We start from the raw sequence: 21,820 nt of genomic DNA on the forward strand, positions 1-21,820 counted from the left end.
ATGATGATAAAATGTGGGGGGTCACTGATTTAACCGTTTGTAAAACTCCACCTCCTCAGCCACGCCCCTGAAGTTTTCAGCCGGAAGTGATGTAGACAAACCTGAATATGTAAGTTTTTTTTTTTTCTTCAGTGTACAGAAGTTGTACTTAAATTTAGCAACGACCTTCTGGAGCTTAACGAAGTTTGAAGGTTTGGGTGTGACGTGAAAAGGAAAACATTCAGGAGAGACCTCCACTACCCGTTCGACGTAACAGCACAATTTCTGAGCTTTAGCGGGAGAGGAAGAGGAGGGTGTAAGAGAGATGATGCTGAATGTTGATTTCGGAGCTTTGCAGGCTGGAACAAGTTGAAACGAGTCAGGAGGCGATGATTAGAGAATAAACAAACTTTTATTTGAACAGTGTTACACAAAGAGAGGACACAGGAAGTGGTGAGCGAGTGGAGCCACAAACACAAAACTGATAAAAACAAGCTGATAAAACGACGAAGAGGCGGAAAGACGAGCGCCTCGATGTACAGGGGTGGAGGGGGAAGAGAGAGAGAGAGAGAGAGGGAGAGGGAGAGAGAGAGGGAGAGAGAGAGAGGGAGAGGGAGAGGGAGAGAGAGAGAGAAAGAGAGTTGTTTGTTTGTTTTTTTTTATCCTGGTGTAAAACTGATGTAGTGAAAAATGAACTAAAGGAAAGAAAGTGTTTAATAAAATGTTTAACAAAGGGGACGATGCGATCCGTTTCATCCGTACAAACACGACGGGAAATTTCTTCTAGGAGGAATAAAATCCGTGTAGGAAAAGTGAAACACGTTGAGCTGCCCAGAGTTTTCAGGAAATCTCTTTTTGGTCATTTTGTATTGGTTTAAAATTTTTATTATTATTTATTTATTTATTTTTGCTAATAGAGGTAGACGAAGTGCGCCTCCCTGTGGTGGAATGTGTGTGTGTGTGTGTGTGTGTGTGTGTGTGTGTGTGTGTGTGTCTGCATAGAGGAAAGATTGGCACTGATGTGCAAGTAAACCGACTCACACTGGTCCCTTAAATGAGACTGAGGTTCATCTGAAGCCCCGCCCACTTCTCCTAAACAACATTAAACCCCTCCCACTTAAAAAAGGTTCAGGATCATAAATTGTGTGTATATATATATATTTTGTAGAGAAAGAGAGAGAGAGAGAGAGAGAGAGAATAGAAGAGATTTATCCACCCAAGTGGACTCTCAATAGCAACTCTGTAAAAATCATCGGAATGCTGAATTCAGGAAAAAAAATCCGATCTGGACTTAATAAACATTGGACAACATTTTAGGGGGGAAAAAAAATTAAAAATAAAAATAGTAATAAACACTACAAAAACGTTAGCTGAAGTGGTTCTGGATTTTTTTGTTTGTTTTTTTTTTTTTGAACAATAATAAATGGAGTATCGGCGTCGTCCTCGCTCTCGTCCTCTCTGAGAGACACGATCACTCGCTCGGAGAACGCAGGGAAAGATCTCAGGCCGAAAAGGAATGAAAGATGAAACGCAGGCTTCAGCTCTGAAACGAGAGAGAGAGAGAGAGAGAGAGAGAGAGAGAGAGAGAGAGAGAGAGAGAGAGAGAGAGTGTTCAGTGGACCAACAGTGCTCATGATCCTAAATGAAAAGATAAACAGAGATGAGTTTATTATTAGAAGTGATGTTCTGATGAATTAGTGATGATGATGTTTATATAACACACGTCCTGTTTTCTTCTCTTTCACTTTTCTCTCATCATGAGATCAGAAACAGCGTTTTCCAGCACGACTGCGATGAGGACAGAGCTCTCCTTTACACTTCACTGAACACCTGTCACACTCTTCTGTCTGTCTGTCTGTCTGTCTGTCCGTCTGTGCCTTTTCACATCTGTCTCTGTCTCTATCTATCGGACTCTCTTTGTCCATCTGTCTCTCTCTCTCTCTCTTTGTCTATCTCTCTCTCTCTCTCTTTGTCCATCTGTCTCTCTCTCTCTTTGTCCATCTGTCTCTCTCTCTCTCTTTGTCCATCTGTCTCTCTCTCTCTCTCTCTTTGTCCATCTGTCTCTCTCTCTCTCTCTCTTTGTCCATCTGTCTCTCTCTCTCTCTCTCTCTTTGTCCATCTGTCTCTCTCTCTCTCTTTGTCCATCTGTCTCTCTCTCTCTCTCTGTCCATCTGTCTCTCTCTCTCTTTGTCCATCTGTCTCTCTCTCTCTCTCTTTGTCCATCTCTCTCTCTCTCTTTGTCCATCTGTCTCTCACTCTCTCTTTGTCCATCTGTCTCTCTCTCTCTCTTTGTCCATCTGTCTCTCTCTCTCTCTGTCCATCTGTCTCTCTCTCTCTTTGTCCATCTGTCTCTGTCTCTCTCTCTTTGTCCATCTCTCTCTCTCTCTTTGTCTATCTGTCTCTCTCTCTCTCTTTGTCCATCTGTCTCTCTCTCTCTCTCTCTTTGTCCATCTGTCTCTCTCTCTCTCTTTGTCCATCTGTCTCTCTCTCTCTCTTTGTCCATCTGTCTCTCTCTCTCTCTCTCTTTGTCCATCTGTCTCTCTCTCTCTCTTTGTCCATCTGTCTCTCTCTCTCTCTCTGTCCATCTGTCTCTCTCTCTCTTTGTCCATCTGTCTCTCTCTCTCTTTGTCCATCTGTCTCTCTCTCTCTTTGTCCATCTGTCTCTCTCTCTCTCTCTCTTTGTCCATCTCTCTCTCTCTCTTTGTCCATCTGTCTCTCTCTCTCTCTTTGTCCATCTGTCTCTCTCTCTCTCTCTTTGTCCATCTGTCTCTCTCTCTCTCTTTGTCCATCTGTCTCTCTCTCTCTCTTTGTCCATCTGTCTCTCTCTCTCTCTCTTTGTCCATCTGTCTCTCTCTCTGCCTGTTTGTTTCTTCTGTCTCTCTCTCATCTGTCTCTATCTATCGGACTCTCTGCCTGTTTGTTTCTTCTCTGTCCATCTGTCTCTCGATCTGTCAATCTTTCTGTTTCTCTCTCTGTTCACCTGTGTTTCTGTCTCTCTCTCCCTCTGTATCTATCACCCCCTGTATCTCTCTCTTCATCTGTTCCTCTCTCTCTCTCTCTCTCTCTCTCAGTGTATGGGACTTTTCTCTCTTGTCTCTGTGTCTCTCTCACTCTCTCTGTTTTTCTCTCTCTCTCACTGCATCTGTCTCTGTAGCTGTCTGTCTATCAGACTCACACTGTCTTTCTTTCTATCTTTCTGTGTTTATCAGTCTCTTTCTTTCTGATTTCTCTGTCTATCTCTTTCTCTCTCGATGTATATTTCTTTGTCTGTGTGTGTGTCTCTTTCTCTCTCTCTCTCTGCCTGTGTTTTTCTCTCTCTCTCTCTCCTTCTGTCTATCTTTTCCAATTCCTGTTTCTGTCTCTCTTTATGTCTGTGTTTCTCTCTCACTGTCTTCTTGTGCTTCTGTCTCTGTCTAGCTTTCTCTCTTCCAGTCTATCTTTCTCTTCCTACTCTCTAATAACAGACAGAGATCAGACAGAGATCAGACAGACAGATCAGACAGAGAGATCAGACAGACAGAGATCAGACAGACAGAGATCAGACAGAGAGATCAGACAGACAGAGAGATCAGACAGGTGTCGGTCCTGACCCCATCTTCAGCAACACCAGCAAAACTCCCCAAATCACGAACCTCCATCAGCTCAGCGAGTGAACTTTACCCTTTAAACCAAGAGCTGCGATCAGACCGTCATGACATCACTCTGACCACGCCCCCTTTCACATCAGTGCTGGGAAACAAAGTGATTTATAAATTCACACCCAGATTTACTAAAAACAGCACGCGTGTCATGGAGTGCTAGCCAAACTCAAGACAGTGAGCTCAGGGTCGTGTCTCAGGGACAGGTCTGGTTTATCTTTCAGCGATGAGTAAGCATGAGGAGGTGTGTGTGTGTGTGTGTGTGTGTGTGTGTGTGGAAACTCTGTACTCTTATTATTCTCTCCAAAACCATCTCCAAAAATACCACACCCCCCAACACACACACACACACACACACGCAGCCTCCGAGACGGCCAAAAGCATGGAGGAGAAATCCCTCTCATTAAATCTCTACACTCATTAATGCAGTTTCAGTTTCAGTGTGAGCTGATCACACACACACACACACACACACACACACACACACACACACGCACGCTCGAGCTACGCTAATGATAAATCAGTGATACGAGGACGGACGGCACGCTAACATGGCTCCTGATTAGCTAATAATTCTTTCAGAAACATGAAAACAAGTGCACAAGCTAACATCAGTAACTCGTCTAACTTCTCTCTCTTTTTAAATACTACTACATCCATGGACACTTACGTGCGTATTACCCATGATGCACTGCGAGTGTACAACAGGTTGGAGTAGTGAGCCAGTTTACATTAAAACAATAGTGTGTGTGTGTGTGTGTGTGTTTGTAATAAATCAAAGTGCAAGTTTAATTTCGGCTTAGCGAGTAACGTGCACGCTAACTTGTCTTCAGTCAATAGGTTAGCGAGCTACGTGTAAGAGTAACACTACTGTTTAGGACACACTGTATGAGACCTGAACTAAAGAAGCTCTGGTTAAAGTCGAGTTGCCATGGAAACCCTTCTCACACACACACACGCACACACACACACCTACCTTTACTCATCATCCTCGGCCAGCTCCGTCTCCTTGTGCACCACCACACGGGTCACTGACATGTCCGGGTGCTGCTCTTTGGCTTCCTTTATGGCCTGGGCTAAGGCCTGATACACACACACACACACACACACACACACACACACACACACACACGCAGAATATAACAGAAAATGTCATATACGTCATAAACACTGTAGTGAGTATATATAGCGAGTGAGGAAGTGATGTGATGTCCCCAAGTGTTTTATTCCTCTTACACCACGACAACCTGACAAACATTACAATCTTTAATTTCTTAAAGAACGACGTCATGCTTTTTATCCGTTTATAGTTACGTTTGATGTGATAACATTTAGCTCGTGATGTCCCTTACATCGTTCCCTCACCAGCCTCTCTTTAAGCCAAAAAAAAAAAACCAAAAAAAAAACCGCAGCTTGTCATGTTACCGAGAAAGCGGAGAAGGAAAGTCTCTGTGCACGAGCTGTTGCGATTAGAACGAGTGGATTAATGCACGTCGCATCTCAAAGCTGAGGAACGGAGGAAGTTAAACTCGCTCACGTGCCTTTCGTCGTTGTTATTTTTCCGACTGGAGCCTGTTATCTAAACTCCGTTTACGATGGTGATTGTTTAGTGAGGTCCTTCGGTAAGAGGTTTTCATTTTAATAAAACATCTTTCAGGATCTGCAGGATGGAAACAGGTTTGTACTGGTGTTAATGGTAAGAGTCAGTTTCTACGGAAACAGTGGTGTTTATTACGGTGCTCTTTCTCTCCCACGCTCTCACTGTACATCCTTAATGAGAGAGAAAGAGAGAGAGAGAGAGAGAGAGAGAGAGAGGAACATGACTGCTGAGGCTAATCAGAACAATCTCGACAATCTGCTTTATAACCAGCACACAGACACGCCGCTGAGCGTGTGTGTGTGTGTGTGTGTGTGTTATAGTCTAAAGCTGATGCCATCTCTAGCAACACTGAACTCAAGAAATCTCAAAATAAGTGCACAGATCAGTGTGCTGGAGAAAAAAAAAAAAAAAATCCATCAAGGAGGCGGAGCTTCGGATATATTCCATCAGCCAATCACACAACTGCTGCTAGAGAAATAATTCTCACTTTAGCTGGGACAACAATAAGACAGGGATATTACTGGTATTCTAATTTGTGGTTAATTCTCTTAAAAAAAGGAAAAAAAAATAAAATCTCCACATGATGCTACCACCACCATGCTTCACAGTGTGGATGCTGCTCTAAAGCGTGATGAGAAGCGTCGCGTTTTCACCAAAAGTAGCTTTCTAGATTTCGCTCGTATTTTCAGGTTGTGAGGTTATGCTAATTACGCTTTACCGAGGGTGCCAATAATTTCGGATCTCACACTAGGTACGCATAGGTAGATGAAGCGGCGACATCAGTCACTCAGCGAAATAAAGATGTGTGTAATGCGGAGGCCATTTTGGGTTTCGTGTCCTGCTGATTTTAACTGCTGAAAACCCTGCTAGTCACAATCCCAAAGACGTCGCTGTAACCATGGAAACAAACCCTATGAATGACGCCCACTTTTCCAACTCCCTCGGTTCCGAAAACACAGGTCGTGATTTATGTAGTGGGTTGGGTTACATGGCTGTGTTAAAGTGTGTGTGTTAAAGTGTGTGTGTGTGTGTTTGTGTGTGTGTTCACCTGGTCGTGATCGATGTCCGAGTCGCCTGTAATGACGATGCGCTTCTCAATCCGTGTTTCTGACAGCCCGCCTTTTAGTGTCTGTCAATCAAAAACAAATTTGTTAAATAAGTTAAATAGAAGGAGCCATTTTCTTTATTCCATTGCGTGTGTGTGTGTGTGTGTGTGTGTGTGTGTGTGTGTTACCTTGGTGATGTGTGTAGTTGTAGTTGTACACAGAGACTCCGAGGTGATGGTCTGAGCCGTCATGAGCACGCCGGGCTCACCGTCTCCGGAGCCGTCCAACTGCCCATCACACACACACACACACACACACACACACACACACACACGTGCTAAAATGAGAACTGAACACTCAAAACACTACATATTGTTATTTTTTTAAACATTATTTATCTCACTGTCTTCCGGCAGCCAATCAGAACAAGGCTGGAGGCGGAAACAATGACAATTTGCCAACCAAAGGAAAGAGAAAGGGGGCGGGGTTTATCGCACGCTCAGTTTCATTCGTTCTGTGACTGTATTATGAAAGTGGACGCAGCCTGAACCCAGACTCGGAGTGTGTGATGGACAGGTGGAGATCGTGCATCAGGTGCTGTTACCTGTGCAGCTTCGTACGTGATGGTTTTGGTTTCCGTGTGGACGATGGGAACCTCTTTGGTGGTGATCTCCGTCTTCTGAGCCGCGAACGTGTCCGAGATGGTCACCATTTCTGTTTTCACCACCGGGGGCTACGAGTTCAGGGGTAGAAAAGTTAGCATTTTGCTAACACACCAGCACCACCACCACCACTCACGGCACGCGCACACACGCACACACTACAGATCAGCGGGAGGATTCTCATGCTTTAACAAACTGAAAGAAAGAAAGGCCCAAAGCTGCAAACTAGAGGTCTTTGGTGTGATCATGCAACTCAAATCAAGTCAAAGGAACTAACTCAAATCAACTCAAATGAGGAAACTCAACTCAAATAAATTCAATCCAAATGAACTCAAACTCAAATCAACTCAAATGAAAAGCTCAAACAAACTCAATCTCGAACTAAAATGAACTCAAACTCAAATCAACTCAAATGAATTCACTCAAATCATCTTGAACTCAAATGAAATAAATTCAAACTCAAATGGAAAACTTATTTAAATGAACATAAACGCAAATGATCTCTAACTCAAATGAGCTCCATCTCAAAGACACGTAAATGAACTCAAACTCAAATCGGTGCATGCAAACAATCACAGCAAGCTGGAACAAAAATAAACTTCACACAAAGGGAAGCAAACAGATCACATGCTGATCTTTGGTACAGTTTGCAAAGTGATGCTGCTTTACTGCAGGTTTGGTTGGTTTCTGCGGATAAATTTCACACACACACACACACACACACACACACACACACACACACACACACACAGAAGCGCCTCCCTGCAGGTAAAGCAGTGTGCATTTGGAGGATGAGTGGGACGGCGGATGAGTCATCCAGACCCGTCTTCACCGGTAACGGGTAGCACACACTCATCCCCCAGGAGCTCATACACACAAACACACACACTGAGAAACACAACATGCAGGAAACAACACGAAGCGCAATCACACACACAGCAAAGGAAAAAACAGCCCAAACTAAGGTACGAGGACATTTCAGCATCCGTCATTGCGTTACAGGTTTGTTAGAGAAGTGCGTGTGGGCGGAGATCAACTTTTTTTTATTCATTCAAGCGAAGATGCTCCGCCCCAAATCATCTCCTATTGGCTTGAGGACGAATGAAGAACTTTCCTGAATGAAAACTACACTTTGCTTTTTTCCCCAGAATCTTGACATCAGAAGAAACTGAGGTTGAAGTTTTGTTTTTTGTTTTTTTTTAATGACATTAATATTAACGTAGCTTTTCACGCTCCAAGCAGAATAAAGTGTAAGAACACTTGTTAGCTAAATGCAAATGGCTGGTCATTGTTTCTATGAGGTTTTTTTATTTAACCAATCAGCAGTATTCAGTACAGGAAGCTCCGCCCCAAGCTTAAAGTTCCTAAGCTTCAAAAACAAAAAAAAAGTTTCTGGGTTCCCAAAAAAGTCTTTGTTCTGTTCATCTCCGCACCGTTCTTTGACAACAGCAGGTACAATTTCACAGCAGGAACCTTTTTAGGGATTTAGGAACTTAAATTGGGTTCCACCAAAGATCCCATGAATTTTATTTGCTGGAACTTTTGCTACAGAGTCAGTACTCTTTTGTAAACCAGGTACAATTGGGGGCGGAGCTTGCTCACAACCTGACCAATGCTTGCCTCTTACCTGCCATTTAAAACTCTGGTGTTTAATCAAAAATCGATGATTAAACAAAGAAAATAATTTAAACAAAAACACAACGTTTACCTCCTCCATATTTTCTGTAATTTTAACCGTTTGCTAAACAAACAACATGGTTGTGCAGGAACACATCTGGGAAAGTTCTCACTCAGGAAAGTTCCTCAACTCTTCTGTTTCTTAGAAGGTTCTGGAACCTTGGCGTAAATGCATTTCTGACGGACACCTTAACGTTCTCGTGAACCGCTAGCGCCTTTCACCACAGTGACAACACACAGTATGTAAACGACTTGCTGTGTGTGTGTGTGTGTGCTGTGTTTGAGAGTGTGTTTTGAGTGTGTATGGAAAATTAAGATGATGAACAATTTTAAACCAAAAACAAAACAATGAGATATGAGTAAAGAGTGAATTTTGGACAGACGCGTCACGGCGTGTCGCTATTCTCTTGCTTCTTTCATGCGTACTAATAGCCAGAATCGAATGAGGCGGCCATTTTGTGAGTGTAAAAACAACAGAGAAAGTGATAGCGGTGTTCTCCGGTGGAGAGGAAAGGCAGCAGGACAGGGATGAAGGGATGATGAAGGAGAAGAGGAGGATGGCGTAGTCAGCCATCTTTGCGATTTCATGGGTTTTCAGCCAATTACCTCCGAGCAACAGATCACCTGCGGGACGCGCTCCGTTTCCATGTGCGACGCGTCACCGTTGACGACACAAGGCTCCTCCTCTTGCTCCTCAGCCACAGCGCAGGGAGAGGGCGGAGCTTCGGCGTCATCAGCGTGACCATTGGGTGCTTCATCAGGAGTCACCAAGACTTCTTCTCCGGATACTTCCTCTTCTGCCAGTGCTGGTGGCTCCTCCTCTTTCACGGACTCGCTGACCGGCTGTGGCTCTGCCTCTGTGGGTGTGGCTTCCTGTTGAAGCTCCGCCTCTTGCTCCTGTTCCTCTTCAGGCTCCTCTTTTATAAGATGGGTGGAGTCTCTGGAGGCGGGAAGCTGAGCTTGATACTCCGCCTCCTCCTCACTCTCGCTCTCTGACGAGCCGCTCTTCTCCGGCTCCACCTCCTCTTCTTTTGCTTCCGGGGCTTTCTCGGTAACCACGGTTACCACAGTAGACGCCTCCGGGGCGGGGCTTTTGGGCTTGTCTGTTTTGGCCTCTTCGATAACGATGATCTCCTCCACGACTTCTATAACCTCGGGCTCACCGTTAAGCCCTGAATTCTGTTCGTTCTATAACAGATGACAAACAAACAACAACAAAAAAAAAAACGAAACAACAGACAGACAAGGGATGGAGAGAAAAAACAGAAACAATGACCAACACAGATAAACAAAACAAAACAAAACGGAATGGACAAAAACAATGAACTAAATCACATTGAAAAAACAATTAACAAGCAGGAACATAAAACAGATGAATCAACATATATATGAATAGATATATGGATGGATGGATGGATAGATGGATGGATGGATGGATAGATGGCTGAAGCAGTGTGTTAGGTCTGAGGTGAGGTGAGAGTTAGCTTGGTGTTAAGTTGCATTTAGACACCACCTTGCTGATGTCACCGCTGTCAGACAGGGCGCTCTCGAGGTGGGCGGGGTTTATCTGTGGAACATAAACGGTAACCATAGGCAACTGTCACTCAAAGCATGTTACATCCAGCATGTTTTTACGATGACGAGAACCACCGTATCCACAAACATACAAGCAAAAAAAAAAAAAAAAAGAAAAAGAATTAATGTGGATGATTTTCAAACACATTCTTTAAAGGTTTTGTCCGGTCTGGTCTCTCGGTTATCGGTATTAAATATTTAAAAAGATGCTAATAGCACATAATAATAAGTGCAGCTAATTATCTTTAAAACTAATTAGTCTCAATTTAAACAGTTCCAGTACAAAGACACTTTGTCAGAGAATAAAAGCCTCTGAATAAAAGGTAACTAATTGGCGACTCCCAATTAGTTAGCCAATTAAGATGAGGTTTAAAAACATCCAGTTTTGCAAAACGAAACCAAATCTGGACACAAACTTCTAAAAAATGACAATGTAAATGAGCAGAGTTAGCCATCGCACATAATGAGCGAGAAAGACAGATAGAGAGAGAGAGAGAGAGAGAGAGAGAGAGAGAGAATAGAAAATGAGAGAAAACGGGGATGAGCGAGGAGGAAGTTTAGCGTCAGAAGGCAGAGAGCACCTCGGACCGTGCAGCGACAGCGCCCTCTGCTGGAGAGACCGTGCCACTGCGGGACTCGGGGGAGCCAGAGAAACACACTTTACGCAGAAACAGAGAAGTGAGCTCCTCTTCTAAACTCTACACACAGACACAGACAAACACGAGGGAAAGTGGGACAGGCAGAGGGCAGGAAAAGAGGGACAAAGAGGGACAAAGAGAGAGAAAGACCCAATTATTCGGGTCAATAAATTGTCTCGTAGTAGTGAGTCAAACTTGAACATGTTTTCAACCATCGTTTGTTCAAAAATAAACACTGTTTTCTTCAAAGGAGTGTCCAGCTGAGCCTCGACCTCCGGGATTAAACCTGTTTTATCCACATCGTTCCTGAAGAAGCGAGAGAGGAGCTAATGCTGTCCTGATACAGCACCCAAGCTGGGTCTAAAGTGATGCTCTATACACTATAAACAACTAAGGGTTTTGGGTTTCATTTCACATGACTAAAATCCCCACAAAATGGCGCACTTAGTCAGAGGAAAGGGTGTCATTTCCGACATATGGTTAGTTATGTAGTTGCGGTGGCAAATTTATGCACTAATTCACAGCTACAGAGTTTGATGAGGACCCTTCATGTGAGCATTAACAAGCTTTATTTCTTCATGCGTGTGGAGTAGAGGGTCACGCAATGCCACTATTGGTACATGTTTAGTGCTCCAAATATCTGTACCTGTACTTAAACCTGAAAACACATCCAAAACTGGGACTTTTTTTTCTTTAAATTAAATCCAAACCCTCTGATATGGATCATTTTAAATCCCATGCTCACGGCTATTTTTATTTCCAGATAAAAAGATATTTTAACAAATTTAGTTGGTTAAATTTCTGAAAAATATAAACAAATTAGTAGCTTAATTTAAACCACCGCAACCCTGACCAGAACAAAAAAAAAAAAGGAACATTTTTTTTTTTTCTGTTATTCATATCTGTGTTTGTACAGAACACATTATCTGTTTATTCTGAATAATGCATTCGTAAACAGTAATGTTCTTGATGTGGAGAGAAAAAAAATTAGAAGACATGCCTGTTTATATCGTCTTGCTACTACAGAGAACTGTAGCAACATAGCCAATAAAATCCCAGGGAACAATGTGTGAAATATTAAACATTGCCTTAAATGAAGAAGGAAGTGTGATAAGATGCTGAGGTGGGTGTGGTCTAATATTCTAACGAGTAGCTTGATTGACAGCCCTCTGTGACTCTCAGCCCACGAGCAACCAAACACAATGACATGAGTCAAGACTGCTCAACCTCCATGTAGCAACCACGCACGTTATATGCTAATTACACTCGCTGAAGCTTAAGCTAGCTTACCCAAGATTAGCCCCACCCACTCTGCATAGAAAGAGGAGAAATATCACCAGTTAGTCGGAATTTGGAGATTGTGACCAAGTGCATTAAGAAACAGTTGGAGGTTCCCTGGGACGTCATGACTGTGAGAGGAAATCGCTTCATTTTAAACCCATAGAAAGCAGCTGGATATAGAACCTGGAAGAACAGCGAGAGACCTGATCGTAAACCCAGAGAACCAACTGAGAGTCATGTGGCCCTCAAGAGAAGAGGAAAGGAAGGAGCGGAACAACCAGGTGAAAAGTAGCGCACATAAACAACCAAGTGATGGAGTGAAGATGGAGAGGGTGATACCACTCTGTCCCAGAAAAAAAAAAAAAAAAGCTTTTCACATGTACGACATTGCAAACACAGGCACCGAAAATCACCCAGAAAGAAACACGATAGCAGTAAATAATAATACAATGTGGTACAAAAAGCAACAGTGGAAAGATCAAGCAAATAAAGCAGAATAAAAGAAAGACATCTATTTTAAATCTTGCACAGAAAACAGCAGGAAATTCAAATCCAAAGCCAAGCACCAATCAGATTGCATGATTCTCCCATCAGGGGCGAATAAGATGCAGAGCATCAAGTGCAGAACACAGTTTTGGAGAAAACTGCCCTTTTTGCTGAGCCCAGATCAGAGTGAGCATGAAAGAACATCCACTTGGGCGACCACTAGAGACTTTAAGCATGGACCACTGTTGGACAATGACTGTTAAAGAGACGACTGTTAAGGAGACTACAGTTTGAGGATGAAAACTGTTGGAGGAACGACAACTGTTGGCAGGGTGACTGTTGAGGGAACTGCGACTGTTGGCAGGGTGACTGTTGAGGGGACCGCGACTGTCGGCAGGGTGACTGTTGAGGGGACCGCGACTGTTGGGAGGATGACTGTTGAGGGAACTGCGACTGTTGGGAGGGTGACTTGAGGGAACTGCGACTGTTGGGAGGGTGACTTGAGGGAACTGCGACTGTTGGGAGGGTGACTGTTGAGGGAACTGCGACTGTTGAGGAGATGGCTGCTGTTGAGTTGGCTGTTGAGGGGATGACAGTTGGGGGGTGACAGTGACTGTTTGGGGAATATGACAGATGAGGGATGACAATTGTTGAAGAAACAACAACTGTTGAGGGGACGGTGACTACAGAGGGAACAGCAGTTGGGGGGGGGGTGGTGGATAGATTTTAACCAGCCGGACTTCTTGCAAAAACTGTGATGAATTTATTGGTTGCACAATTGCACTATTTGTCCATATAGTACACAATAGAAGGGATTTATTTATAATTGCACTATCCGTTGCACCCAGATGAGGATGGGTTTCCTTTTGAGTCTGGTTCCTCTCAAGGTTTCTTCCTCATATCATCTCGGGGAGTTTTTCCTTGCCACCGTCACCTCTGACTCGCTCATCAGGGATAAATTCACAGTGATAAATTCAAATATTTACAATATATTTTTGTGAATCCATTTATTTCTGTAAAGCTGCTTTGTGACACTGTTAAAAGCGCTATACAAATAAAATTGAATTGAACTGAATTGAATGTTGGAGGGACGGCGATTGCTGGAGCGGACGATTGCTGGAGGGATGACGTTGGGAGGACAATGACCGTTGAAAGGTTGACAAGGTCTTTTGGGTGGATAGATGACTGCTGACGACAACCGTGGTGGGGGAGAGAGTTCAGGGTTTGGGGGACGACTGTTGGAGGATGACGAATGATAATTGCTGTGGGGAAGACAGTTGGATGGAACGACTGTCGGCGGGACATTAACTGTTGGGAGGGACGGCGACTGAGGGACATCTGTTGGAGGGAATGACTATGAAAGGTGTGAAAATGACAGTTGAGGGGCACAGCTGTTGTGATGGACACTGCTGGAAGGGACGACTGTGTTGGAGCAGGGTGACTGTCGGGGGATGGATTTGGCATTTGGAAATAAATCTGTGTTAACACTCCTGTGTTCAGGTAACTCTAAGCTGCTACAGTGGCAGGACAAAGCCTTCGACAACTCACGCCCTGAATTGACAGGACAGCATCATAAAAAATTCTGCCTACTATGCCAATCCATTTATGCCATAGTACTCCAAAAAGTAAACATGTCAGGAAGAAGCAAGTCCCTGCAGACGTCCATGCTTAAAGCCCCTAATGTCAGAGTCGCAAAGCCGTCCACCGTTGATTAAAAGTGGAAGACAGTGGGCTTTGGGAGAACAGGAAGTAGTCATGAGGCAGCCGGGATTGTTTAAGAAACCTCTCAGGGTGACTCTGGGTTACAGACACAAGCCAGCGTTTTGGTCTTACACTGATTTTATGATTTTAAATCTGACAAAATAAAATCTGAGGCACTAGAGAGAAGAGATAAACAAGTCCGGCTGCCATGTAGAAAAACCAAAATTTAAAGAGAGAGACAGCAGAGTGAGCGCTGCATGCAGGCGTGTCGGCTCGCAGGGTCTGTGGCGTGAATCCCGGCGCAGAAGCACACGTACCCCTGGGACGGGCGGGCGCAGGCTGGTGGCGGCGGGGCTGCCCGTCAGACGCTTTTCCCACTGACTGGGCCGGGGCTCTGGAGCCGCCTCCATAAAACTGCGCTTTAGCTCGCTAATGCTAGCCTGATGCCTCAAAACATCCTCCTGAGTCTTATCCAGATCCTATTGCCACGGCAACCGGTGGACAGGGAAGGGGAATCAACATCCACGTCATTAATGTGAGAATACACAGTCATGGAGCAGAGTGTGTGCCAAGCCTCACTGCTGGAACATCAGGAACGGCCAGATTCTGCCTAATGGCATCCGACCAGGGGCCAATGAGGGGCGGGGCTTAGCTTTAATCAGCCAATCAGAACCAATCCAGTCATTACATCATCACCTGTACTGACTAGCTTTACAAACCAAGTTTAATTTCATAAATAAATAAGTAGCCTAACATCAGCTGACATGCTTCTGCACCTGGTCACTAATCTTACGTAAAATTAGCTAGCTATGTTTTTTTCCTCTTCTTTTCTGCTTCTTCTTCCATTTCCTGAGTCCTTCACTTTTCCTTTATCTGTTTTTTTTCCTTTACCTTCTTTGCTCTCTTCTCTTTTAACTTTTTTCTTTCTTCACACATTCCCTTTGTTTCTTTCACTCATATTTCTTTTCTCAATTCTTTCTTTCTGTCTTTCATTCTTGATTTTTTCTTCCATCGCTGATTCTTCTATTCACGCTTGAATCTTGACATCTTGATTCATTCATTCTTTATTTTTTTACTCTTCCATTTTTGATTCTCTTTAATTTTTTCCTGATTTTCTCTTTCGTTCTTTGACTTTCTTTCTTTCGTTCTTCCATTCTTAAATATTGATTGCTTGATTCTTTCATTTTTGTTATCTTTCTTCATTCATTCATAAATCTTGATTCTTTCTCAAATCGTTCATTCTTGCATCTCGATTTCTTGATTCTTTCATTCTTTCCCCTCTTTTTTTCTTCTTTTTTAACACTAGCTACTTTGCTAGCAAAAACTGGTTAGTAGTTTTCATTAGACAGTTAAATAGTTTAACTCGGTTACTGGGTTCAGTTACACAATAACAGTTTACTTAACGTTAGCTAACGTACGAAATTCAGACTACAATTTTTTTGTGCAGTAAAATGATTGATCTCACATTACTACACTGTAACGTAGCTACTACAACGCGACGATACGATCATGTTAGCTAAACCACTCTGTTTAGGTAACGATCTTAGCGAATATATTTTATACTAATTCTTAAGTTTTATCAAGTAGTGAAACATAAATGTAGGGGTAATGTCATAACACAAATATTTTATGATTGGCTGATCAAATGTAACTTAAGCCGCACCCCTTTTAACCCTGGCGATGTCCGTCACCATGTGTGTGTGTGTGTGTGTGTGTGTGTGTGTGTGTGTGTGGGCAGCAGTGAGCCGAGGCTTTACAGGTTTCCCCCCACAGCGTAGTTGCTGAAACACTCGAGAGTGAAACACACACAGCAGCTACACGGTTAAAGGCTGTGTCCCAATCCACTTCTTCTCTCGACTTCCCCTCAGAAGTGCACATCAACTAGTGACCTGATATTTTTTCTTTTTTTTTTTTTTTTTTTTTTTTTTTTTACATCTTCTTTTTCTTTGATTTTATTTATATTTTACATTTTTCTTTATTTAGTGTTTTCTCTTTGTTCTATTTTTTCCTTTCATTCCAGTCATTTCTTTCTATCCTGTCATCTTTTTTATTTCTCGTTTTTACATTTCTTTTAATTACATCCTTACTTTCTTAATCTCGTTCTTTTTTCCTTATTTTTTCTATTTTCCTTCTGTCATTTTTTCCTCTTAAATATTGAATTGTTTTCTCTATTTCCTTTCTTCTAATTTTTACTTTATTTTATTTTTTCCTTTTCTTTTTCTTCAATACTTTTCCACTCTCTTACTCTGTCTAAATATCGCCCCTTTTCCTTACTTTTTCTAATTTATAATATTTTTTGTACTTCATTCACACTTCATAATTTTTTTCCCTCTTTTTCATTCTTCATTTTTACTCATTTCTGTTAGTTTTTTCCTCCTTTCAGGACAAAAAAGTACATCATTACTTTCTGCTCTCTTACTCTTTCTTAAGCTCTTTTTTCTTTACTTTTTCCCTAAATCTTTTCTCCGTTTCTTTCAATCACATTAAAAAAGTCTGTTCTTCCTCATTTTTATTTATTTCTTAATGTTTTTTCCCTTTTATTTTTTTATTACTTTCTTACTCTATCTCTTCATTACCTCGGGTTTTTTTTTTTTTACCCTTTCCCATTTTCTTTAATTTTCAATTTCATTCTTGTTCTTTTTGGGTTTTTTTTTCTTCATGCTTACCTGTTATCAGTGCATTCAATGCTTCATTACTTTCCTGCATTCAAACTCTCTTGAACGCGCTTTTTCTTTCTTTTAACTCATATTTTCCTAATTTTTTTTTCCGATTTCATTTGGAAAACTTTCCATCCGTTTTGTTTTTCTTTCTCTCAGCACATTTGTGCAAATAGCATCGACATGATTTTATTAATATTTACGTTTCTCAGAATAGTAGCTTTTTAGTGTAGAGGATTATTTAGTGTGTGTGTTTCACTCTGGATGAACTCAATCAGTAATCAGTAATGTTAAGTACATAAACACACACACACACACGCACACACACGCACGCACACGCACGCACACGCACGCACACGCACGCACACACACGATCAACCCAAAGCAGAAAGTAAAAGGATTAGTGGTTAAGAAATAAAAACACACAAAATTATTAAAGCATTACACTTCACACATTTCACACACATGCATCCATTACACCATGCACAAGAGTGTACACACACACACACACACACACACACACACACACACACACACACACAGAATGAGAGTGAAGGGCAGCTCAGAAGAGCGAGAGCACAGCACAAACTCGAGATTCTGATTTTTGGTCATATTTGAAATGAATTTTAGGGTAAATATTAATCCCCCGTCTGATCGCAGTGATACGAACCTCCAGCATTAGATTGCTATGTCTGACATAAATATTCTCTCCCTGCACTCTCAGCTTGCTCTGCAGAGTCAAAAACAGAAACCAGACAAAACAAAAAAGGTTGGCATAAATGGGGAAAAAAAAAAAGAAAGAAAAAGAAATAAAATGAAACAGTGAGTGAGTGAACAGTCCAAACCCAAATGCAGTTAAAAAACCCGTCCAAACCGCCTCCGGGAACAGCGTGTGTGTGTGTGTGTGTGTGTGTGTGTGTGTGTGTTTCAACTGTACTGAGTGATTAGAGTTTCAATGTTAAAGCCCATGACAACTTTAAAAAAACAATCATCCTGTAAATGTTAAAGATTAAAACACACTTAAGCTTCTCAATTAAATTATTTACGGAAATATTTCAGTAGCTTTGCAAACTAACATGAAGTTTGTTTTTTTTTTCAATTTTTTTTTTTAAAACTACAAAAAAACAAACAAACAGATGCTTTATTTTTTTGTTTCTTATTTTTGATTTGGCTTTCTTTTTAAAATAAGTCAATAAATATATAGTATATAAATATATATTGAGAGATTTTTTAAATAAATAAAAACACTAAATAAATAACATGAAAAAAATAGAGAAAAAAATGTTAAAAAATAATGCATAATTGTTCTAAAATTAAAAACGATAAACATCATCATAACTTGCAACTTAGAAAAAGTTAAGTCATACAATTGTCACATCGTTTACGTTGCCAGGGTAACGGCAACGCCAATCACTTAAGGACACGCCCATGCAGGTTTTAATGAAGAATTTGTAGACTTTTTAGGGAGTTGATTTATACAGCGTCTTTCCTAACACCCAAGATCTCTCTACATGGGTGTAACGCAACAGAAAATAAAAATAAAATGAATAAATAAAAATAAAAAAGAGAAGAAGAAAGATGAGTAATATTATAATAAAAGTTTTATAAGAAAAACTGAGAGATTTAATGACAAACTGCTATAAAGGATGTTTTTTAATTGAATCTACACTTAGTTTGTTGTTTGTTTTTTTTTCGTAAAACGTGACGTTTGTAGTTAATTGTAATTAACGTTAACCGCGTTGTCAGGGGCTTGAAGGTTTCGCTAAATGAGAGTTTGGACGGGTTTCTGTTTCATTTCACAATAAAGTGGCGAACAAACACCATCACAACATCAACATCATCCACAAACCAAAATAAGAAAAAATGAAGGAAAAAAAATAAATAAATCACATCAAGATGATAAAAACAAGAACCAAGAAGCCCAGACGGATAAAAAGAAAGCGAACGGAATTGAAGGAGCATCTTAAATCAGCGTGGTGATTAAATGAACCTTGGTCTGAGAGGAATCAGCTCGCTCTGTTTCAGTCTGGGAGCACGATTGGAGGAAAAAAGGAAGAGTTAGTCACTCATTTCACCTTCGATTTGCGAATAAATTATAAACACACAGAGAGAGAGAGAGAGAGAGAGAGAGAGAGAGAGAGAGAGAGATGCATGCTGGGAAGGTGAGCAGCAGACCTCAGCTACGTGTTCGGCAGTGACTTCTGCATCCGTGGCCTCCCCAGGCTCCGCCCCTTCTTCCACCTGCGGAATCTGATTGGTGGAAATGATGGACGATTCAATCAGAAGGAAAAGAAAAGGTGAAATGGATGATGGGAAGGCCTGACATTTCCATAAAATGAGGTGCGTGAGGTCATGAGGAGAAAGACTCGAGCTCAGGGATTGGCTAATCAGTGTTAAGGGGCGGGGCAAGGGAACGTAACGCAACAGCGGTGGTTGTTTTCCGGACTTTTCTGTGCGTAGGTTGTTTACTGGGACTAACGGCACAGAAATACTACTCATGTAGACAATGTATAGACAAAGTATAGCAAAGACGCTAAAGATTATACGTTAAAGCGGTTACAAGCAGCTTAAGAGATGAAAACGAAGCGTATGCAGTCCGAGGTATTTGACGTTTGGTGGTGTTTACGTAGCAAGTATTAAACGTCTACCGAAAATCTTTTTCCCGGTAAACGTACGATACTGTGGGATTTAAAACGGTTATAAAACTACTAACACACTTCACCGTGTAGTTAACGCGGGCGGCCATCTTAGAGAATCACTCGTTTATTTATTTATTTTTTTAAGCTCCGCCCCCTAGGCTCCACCTCTTAATGACTGAAGTTTGACGTGATATAGAAGACGGCTGCTTTTATCTTTCAGGTGATATTTCATTTGATGGAAGTGTATAAAAATTTAGGAACGTTACTGGAAGAGGTTTGGGAAGAGACAGACCTCCGCTGCTTGGAAAGCAACGTTCAGACAACAAGCACGTCCTGATGAAGCTAACTAACTAACTAACCAGCTAACTAACTAACTAACTAACTAACTGTCATTCGGCGTAAAGGGGACCTTGTGTAGGTTTCACTTGGGGCTGAACTGCAGGTTTTTAATCTCTGAGTGAAAGTAAAGCTTAATAAACGTCGTATCAGAGGACGAGTCTATTAAAAGACTTTCTGCGTCCACAGTGAGAGCAGATCGAGTTATACGCTCGCTAATGGGGTCAACGAGGCTGGCAGCTATAAATAGACCCTCTCAGGAATGCTGGGAAAATCGATTTACAAGCAGGAGGAGGAGGAGGAGGAGGAGGAGGAGGAGATGGAGGGATGAGAGCTATTTTTATAAATCTACCACAGTGCATAGCATGAGGAAGCGATGAGGTTGTGGGCTAATGCGGGAAAGGGGTCGAGGGGCGGTTTAGGCGGCCGGGTCACACGTCTCCTCTTGAGACGCCGCGTCCGCGCCGACCTCGGCAGCCCAGAAGCGGATGTGAGCTTTGGGCTCGAGGTAGCACAGCGACACTGCGAGAGGCAGCGCGAGTGCCAGGGACAGCGCCACCGAGTGGCAGGCTGAGAGAAAGACAGCGAAAATGAGGAAGAAGGAAGGACACGGCAGGGCGATGGAGCCGTCCTCGTCCAGCAAGTGCGCACCCTTAAACAAGGCCAGGAGGGAGGAGCCTGGACGTGGGCGGTGCTCGGGGAGAACACTGGAAGGGGGTGGGGCAAAAGCAGACACGCCCTCTTCAGCACAGTGGGCGGGGTCAGTGTCGTCAGGGTTGGAATCGGGTTCAACGGGAAGGTCGGGTTCGAGGTCAGGGTCAGGGACAGGGTCGCGATCAAGCTCGGGTTCATCCTCCGAGACGTCGGACAGGACATCGAGCTCGGAGATGGTGTCCAAGCTCGGGGGGAGGGACGACAGGGACGAGGAGGACGGAAAGAACGGGAACATGAAGAGCGACTGGGTGAACGAGGGGTGAGGGAAATAAAATAAGAGCGAGGTGAGAAATAACGACAGAACAAAGAAGGATCAAAAGAAAAAGTGTGTATGATGAAAAGAAAAGTGGAAACGACGTTACAGGAGGGAGAGGAGAGAAACACAGCGTTAGTCACACAGACTGTCGGAGGTCAAAGGTCACAGTGCGGAAGAGGACTGTAAAGGGATTGGGGAGGTGGGAAGGGAATAAGGACGGAGAACAGGGGTGTGTGTGTGTGTGTGTGTGTGTGTGTGTGTGTGTGTGTGTAGTTTACATCTACAACCAGCAACATGAGCACCAAACTTCCAGTGTTCATGCCGAGTGTTTCTTTCCTTCTTTCACTTTTCTTTCTTCCTCTCTTTCTCTTCTCTACCCATCTCTCTTTCTTTTTCTATTTTCTCTCTAAATTTCACTTCCCTTCTTCCTTTCTATCTTTCTTTCATTCTCCCCCTCCATCTTTTCTTGTTTTTTCTTTTTCTCCGGTCTTCTTTGTCTCTATTCCCTTCTTCCTTTCTCATGTTGCTTCTCTCACATCCCTTCTTCCTTCCTTCCTTTCTCACCCCTTCTTCTTTTCTTTCCCCTTCTTTGTTTCTTTGCCTGTCTTTTCCCTTCTTCCTTTCTACAGTTCTCTTTCTATTCCCTTCTTCCATTCTTATTTTTTTATTCATTTCTTTTCCTCTTTCCATTCTTATCCCTTCTTCCTTCCTTTCTCTCTTCCCTTCTCCCTTTCTACATTTCTCTTTCTCTTCCCTTCTTCCTTCCATTCTCTCTCTTCCCTTCTTCCTTTCTACATTTCTCTTTCTCTTCCCTTCTTCCTTTCTTTTTTATTCCTTTCTTGTCCTCTTTCCATTCTCTTCCCTTCTTCCTTCCTTTCTCTCTCCCCTTCTTCCTCAGTTTAACTTCCCTTCTTCCTTTCTTATTTTTTATTCAT

The 21,820-nt window shown here is 42.4% G+C and overlaps 1 protein-coding gene across 1 annotated transcript in view; it reads right to left on the reverse strand.

Annotated features, from left to right (window-relative positions):
• Nucleotides 1-372: 372 nt before the first annotated feature.
• The window catches only part of epb41l2 (erythrocyte membrane protein band 4.1 like 2), a 41,740-nt gene continuing 20,292 nt past the window's right edge, over nucleotides 373-21,820 (reverse strand). The window contains 12 exon segments of the mRNA XM_053231701.1: nucleotides 373-1,522; nucleotides 4,594-4,700; nucleotides 6,266-6,346; nucleotides 6,452-6,550; nucleotides 6,868-6,996; nucleotides 9,227-9,790; nucleotides 10,116-10,169; nucleotides 10,759-10,875; nucleotides 14,601-14,762; nucleotides 17,611-17,670; nucleotides 18,931-18,966; nucleotides 19,116-19,190. Coding sequence (XP_053087676.1) covers nucleotides 4,596-4,700; nucleotides 6,266-6,346; nucleotides 6,452-6,550; nucleotides 6,868-6,996; nucleotides 9,227-9,790; nucleotides 10,116-10,169; nucleotides 10,759-10,875; nucleotides 14,601-14,762; nucleotides 17,611-17,670; nucleotides 18,931-18,966; nucleotides 19,116-19,190 — 1,482 coding nt within the window. The 3' untranslated portion in view covers nucleotides 373-1,522; nucleotides 4,594-4,595.

The sequence above is a fragment of the Pangasianodon hypophthalmus genome, chromosome 30 (genome assembly GCF_027358585.1).
Source record: "Pangasianodon hypophthalmus isolate fPanHyp1 chromosome 30, fPanHyp1.pri, whole genome shotgun sequence".
NCBI classification, from domain to species: domain Eukaryota; kingdom Metazoa; phylum Chordata; class Actinopteri; order Siluriformes; family Pangasiidae; genus Pangasianodon; species Pangasianodon hypophthalmus.